Source organism: Corticium candelabrum, chromosome 16 (genome assembly GCF_963422355.1).
Source record: "Corticium candelabrum chromosome 16, ooCorCand1.1, whole genome shotgun sequence".
NCBI classification, from domain to species: domain Eukaryota; kingdom Metazoa; phylum Porifera; class Homoscleromorpha; order Homosclerophorida; family Plakinidae; genus Corticium; species Corticium candelabrum.
In genome coordinates this window covers 5912831-5919067 of record NC_085100.1, presented here as the reverse complement: position 1 = coordinate 5919067, position 6237 = coordinate 5912831, and the positions used below count along the sequence as shown (strand labels likewise).

General features: G+C 45.3%; 1 protein-coding gene across 1 annotated transcript in view; it reads left to right on the top strand.

The window, feature by feature from the left end:
• LOC134191797 (uncharacterized protein K02A2.6-like) overlaps window positions 1-3671 on the top strand; it is a 3947-nt gene extending 276 nt beyond the window's left edge. Inside the window, exons 1-2 of the mRNA XM_062660420.1 lie at window positions 1-686; window positions 734-3671. The exon at window positions 1-686 is cut by the window's left edge and continues 276 nt beyond it. Coding sequence (XP_062516404.1) covers window positions 1-686; window positions 734-3671 — 3624 coding nt within the window. The remainder of the gene's footprint in view (window positions 687-733) is intronic.
• The last annotated feature ends 2566 nt before the right edge of the window (window positions 3672-6237 follow it).

Below are 6237 nucleotides of genomic sequence, written 5' to 3'. Positions count from 1 at the left end.
GTCGAGAGATTCAAATTCCGACAAAGAAAGCAACATCAAGGAGAGTCCGTGAAGCAATATGTGTTTGCTCTGAGACAGCTAGCAGCCACTTGCAAGTTTGGACCGTTGCATGACGAAATGATTAGGGATCAACTTATAGAAAAGACGGTTTGTGGTAAAGTGAGAGACCGCTTGTTGGAAGAAGATGAAGATCTTACTCTAGACAAAGCAATTGTACTGGCATCACGGATGGAAGAGGCGGCTAGGGATTCAGCAGCTATTGCGACAGTGTCAGGTAGCGTAATGGATGCAGTGCCAGGAGGTTTAACTAATACAGCTTTGGGTCAATTGGCACAGGAGTCACGTGGGATTCGTCAAGTACAGACACGGCCAGGTAAAAGCGGCTGGAGTAGCAGAGGAGACGGCAAATGTGGTAACTGTGGGTTCTCGGTTCACAAGGGTTCAACATGCCCAGCATCAACACAGACCTGTAGAAAATGTGGGAGAATAGGACACTACGCACGTTGCTGTAGGTCAAAGAAACAGTCACAGATCCAGGAAGTTGATTGTGGCAATGAGCAAGGGGTAGAGTTGGAGACCGTTCGAATCAATGTTGTTGGTGGTCAGTCCAGTACACTCGAGTATCGCCAATGCGTTTGCGAGTTAGCTGGTGTCAGTCTGTCACTTGTTATTGACTTGGGGCGAAGGTTTCAGTGCTGTCAAAAAGGTCATATGATCGATGGTTTTCTTGGAGTAAGCTGGAACCAGCAAATCGAAAGCTAGTTGGTTATGCAGGATCGCCAATAAAGGTGTTGGGAAAGGCAAAGCTACCAGTCCGATACCGGAGATGTCAATTAGCAGAGTTTCCATTCTATATTACAGACAAGGGGACAGACATACTAGGTCTCGACTTGTTTGATGCCCTGGGATTTCAAGTTTGTTGGGATCCAGAAGAACTAGGCAGTCATAGTGTACAAGCGGTTGACTTGCTCAACGATGGAGTTACTAAGGGAGGTTGGAGTCGGAGATGGCCTAGGGTGTTCAGTGGATTGGGGAAAGCCAATCACTTTGTTCATTGCCCGTTAGTGATCACCACCGTACCACCGATTATGCAGCCACTTAGGAGATTGCCACTGGCTCTACGAGAGAGGGTGGCAGAGGAGTTGGATCGTTGGGAGAGTTTGGATATCATTGAAAAAGTGGATTCATCCCCATGGATCTCAAATTTAGTAGTTGTATGGAAGAAATCAGGGGCAATTAGACTCTGCGTAGACCTTCGAAGAGCCAATCAGGCAATCATACCTGGCAAGCATCCACTTCCAACAATGGAAGACATAGCGGCAGAGTTTTATGGATCTACAGTATTTTCGAAGCTGGACTTAAACCAGGGGTACTTGCAAATACCTTTGGCAGAGGAAAGTCGCTTTATTACAGCATTTGTAACACATAAGGGGACTTACCAGTTCAAGAGAATGCCATTCGGTTTGGCATCGGCCCCAAGTGCCTTCCAGAAAGTCATGGTTACGGTCGTAGCCGGAATACCAGGAGTTGCTGTCTACATGGACGATATTGTCGTTCATGGGCCAGATCGACCAAGTCACAATAAGAGACTGAATGATGTGTTTCAACGACTACAACATCACAATTTGACACTAAATGTGGACAAGTGCACTTTTGCAGTTAAGGAAATATCATTTGTGGGACACAGTATTTCGGCGAGTGGTATTCGTCCTCTAACATCTAACATAGAAGCAGTTGAAAGACTGAAAGAACCGACATCAGTGACAGAACTAAATTCATTCCTCGGTATGACAAATTACTACCTCCGGTTCGTGCAGGGCTATGCTGATATCTCTTCTCCTTTGCGGTGCTTATTACGGAAGGATGCCCATTGGGAATGGTCCACTGAATGTCAAACGGCATTTGACAAATTGAAACAGCTTGTCACATCAGCACCAGTTCTTGCCCACTTTTCATCCACAGCGGACACCTTTGTGTCGTGTGACGCTTCTGGAGTAGCTATTGGGGCAGTATTGTCTCAAATACAAGATGGACAGGAACGTCCTGTGGCATATGCGTCCCGTGCGTTGTCACCAGCAGAGCAGAAATATGCTGTGGGAGAACGGGAGGCATTGGCCTGTGTGTGGGCGTGTGAGAAGTGGCATGTATTTTTGTTTGGACGACCGTTTGTACTTCGTACCGATCACCAAGCCTTGGTATCACTGCTATCTGCGTCAGGAACAGGTCAAAGGCCATTGCGATTACACCGGTGGACAGAACGGCTGTACAAGTATACATTCCGCGTGGAATATCGACCTGGTCATTCCAATCAAGTTGCTGATCTACTGTCGAGGTCACCAGCTCCAGCTGAGAATTCAGCATGGGACTCTGATGATGTGGAAGAATGTATATTATTGTTGAGCACATGGAGCCCGGGGGTACCCTTGGATGAAATGGAAAGGGAGTCAGGTGCAGATGCAGAAATCCAAACGGTTTTAAGGTGCATCCGGGAAGGATGGCACGATGTCAAAGGAGAGTTCCGTCCTTTTTGGAATGTTCGACACGAGTTGGCACCTGTGGGTGGAAAGTCGAGTTGTCTGATGAGAGGGAATCGAATAGTCGTACCAAGGTTGCTGCAGAAACGGGTGCTACAGCTAGCTCATGAGGGTCACTTGGGGGTTGTTCGTATGAAACAGAGATGCCGAGAGTTCGCCTGGTGGCCTGGGATTGACCGCCAAATTGAGCAAATGGTGAGAGATTGTGAGCCCTGCCTTGTCAGCGGGAAGTCTCGCCAACCTGTACATGCTCCATTACAACCTACTCCTTGGACAGCGGCACCGTGGCAACGACTTCAGGTAGATATCTTTGGAGAAATTGAAATAGCAATGGCTCACCAGCGATACGCTATTGTAGTTCATGATCTGGGATCAAAGTGGCCAGAAGTAAGACTGTGCTCACAAGTGCGGACGCAAGAGGTTGTGCAGTTTTTGGAAGACCTTATTGTTAGGTGGGGGTTTCCTGAGTCGATAACAACGGACAATGGACCTCAGTTCCGGTCGTATGAGTTTCAGCAGTGGTTACGAGAACGGGGTATTCGCCATATTCTCACACCACTGTATCATCCAAAAGCAAATGGAGGAGTCGAAAGATTCAATCAAGTGCTTAAACAAGGCCTGAAGACAGGGTTGTTGGAAGGACGTTCAGTGGAGAGTTCAGTGCAAAGCACATTGTTTAATTACCGGTCTACGGCGCATTCACTTACGAGGAAATCACCAGCAGAAGTTATGTTGGGCCGAAAGCTTCGGCAGCCCTTATCCCAGATGATTCCTAGGCAAGATAAGAAGGGATCACTTCAGCTGAAGAATGCGGACGAGGTCGTGGCAAGGAAACAGGCAGCGATGAAGGCATATGTAGATCATAAAAGGAGAGCTAGAGCTTCGTCCTTTTCTCCCGGAAGTTGGGTAAGAGTAAAGCGTCCGCTAAGGGGCCATAAGTTGAAGTCGCAATTGTCCGATCCAGTAGAAGTCTGGTCAAGGGTAGGGAAGGACACTTACCTGCTACAAGATGGACGTCTGTGGCATGCTGACCAATTAATTGCTGTGGCGAAGCCAGCTGGTGTTGCAAATACAGCTGCAGTACTCAGCTGGACTGATGGGGAAGAGGAGATCTCAGAAGACATGACACTGTTCTAATTAGAAGTAAGAAATATAGAAATAATTATTTTAGTCTCACATTTCTTTCATGACGTCTTTTGATGCTCACACACGTTTCAGCTGAACAATAAATGATTGATTCAAGAAAGGTGGGAAGGTGAAGTAGTGAAATTCGAGCTCTTGATTAGCTAAATACCCGCTGCGACGCATGATGGACTGTTGCATGGTATCACGCAAGACGCGCGATTTACAAAGTATGCGGATTACACCACGATTGACGGAGCAAGGCGTTGTTGTAGGCTTCCTAGATACGTAGCTTTAGTTCGCTCACAACAGCTCAGCTGGATCTTCGTGGAAACGTGGGACACCAAGATTAGTGCAAAGGAAATTATCGTACAACACACGCTAAAAATTCACGCTAAAGTCAAGATTAATTACAAATTATTGCGTCTATACAGCTGATGAATGATGATATTTGAGCAGCTGCCCAACCGCAGACTGTATAAGTTATTTAGTTGCACAACAGCCGTAAGCAACGGATAATTGAACGCCTGAATCGGATAATTGAACGCAAAATACTTTAGATGAGCAACTGAAAGTCTGTTTCCTTGTCGCTTTGTCACGTGTAAAACGTTTACAACACTGTCTTTTACAGCCGTTTGCTTTCGAGCGGCTGAAGAGTTTTGCAAAAAATAAGAACGTTCAAGTGAGAAAGAACGAAGAGCGCAGGCTTGCAACCAAAAATTTTGGAAAAAGTTGGCGTGCAAGCAGAAAGCCACTATTTAGTGGGCAGCAGTCAGGGTAATGTTGACCTAATAGAAACTGGGTCATCGCATGTTATTTGTGCGACTTTGAAGACGATACCCGCAATGTGAAATAGCGGCAGATGTCAGTCTTCACGCAGTGAAGCACACGATCTGCTCTCTGTACAAAATCGAGAAATTATTCAAGTAGGTGGAAGGGGTGATTGCCTATTCAAATGCTTTTCTCAAGCTCTGGGGTCACAACGATACCACCTAACTTACAGAGAGCAGATCGTAGAGTTCATGAAAGAACTCGCTGTTTCATTTGCTGTCTACGTAGATGGCGATTACAATGAACACGTTGAGTCAAGGCCAAAAGCAGAGTACATGGGGAACTGATGCAGAAATTATGGCGGCTGCCACCTACTTTGGCTTACCGATACACGTTTTCTATAGGGCATGCCAAAAGTGGGAATGGCATACGCATAAACCTCGGTTTTCTTTTCAGTTCTCTATGGATATACCAGTTGACAGTATAGAATTGGTCAACTATGATAGACAACACTATGATCTGGTTCACGTGATTCAATGAGTCCCATAGAAGGTATCGTACACATGTTACCGTAGATAGTTTGCAGTCACTGCCTTTGCAAAGACATACAATTTGCCACTAAAGGCCAGTGAGGCAAACTGCCTCCCAGGTAATTTCATAGTTGATGACTAGCTGCTTTGTCTTAGCAACAGATTCATTGTCATGCACACGTGGGAGCAGAGACTTGAACTTGAGTGTGATTGGTTGTGATTCGATAGACCTGGTGCACTACGATCGATCACTGTCCTGCCCAGGAGTTTCGGAGTGGTGGTGGGGTATCTGCTGCATTAAGGGGCGTGATTTATTTTAGATAAGAAAGCACCAAACAGAATGTATCGCACTGTTGATGGTCTATAATCTGAAAAGCAGACTAAGAAAGCTGAAACTTGTGTCAACAGTCTGCCCAGTCTCACGTTTATACTATGGCAAGGATAGATGTCTGCCATCCGTTGCAGCAAGTAAACCAATAGCATAGTGATGGTCGGAACATGTGGAGTTATGGTCGGTGTTTGCTGAGTGATGGTCGGGCCCGACCACCGTGGGCAGAACCCTGATCGATGCCATGCTAGCCAGAGGTCTCACAACGCTTGCCGAACGTAATCAGCAAGTATTTACACACACAAATTTCATAAACTTTTCATTATGAATCTGATCAACTTTTCTTATGAAATTTTTATCTTCTCAATTCTTTCCTCTTTCATACTGCTACTGCTGGCTTATCAAATACTGGTGAGATGTATGCTACATGTAATTGAATATTGATATGCAACTGTCTCTGTGTTGTATAGTTGTCTCTGAAATATTGGAGAGAAGCTAATTTGACTGGGTCTATTCGGCAACATTTTGGCATCTGATCAATTCTTCTTATGAAACTTTGTCAGCTCAAGCTCTTTCCTCTTTTATATTGTTACAATGCTGGATTATCAAATATTGGTGAGATGCATGCTATAATTGAGTGTTACTGATATCTCAATTTCAGCTGTGTCGTACAGGTGTTTGAAGTATTGGAAAAGAGATACAATTTTGACCCACTTCTATGCGACTTACAACACCCCTCGACCTCAACATTCTGTACTGGGATGTCCCACATGACCTCTCACCTGACACGACCCGCCTATTCTACAAGATCTGTTCAACTTTTCTTATGGAACTTTTTATCAGCTCAAGTCCTTTCTTCTTTCATATTGTCGCATTGTTGGCTTATCAAGTACTGGTGAGATGTATGCCAAGATGTGAAAAAGATCAACAATCGAGCTCAACCGGTCACGTG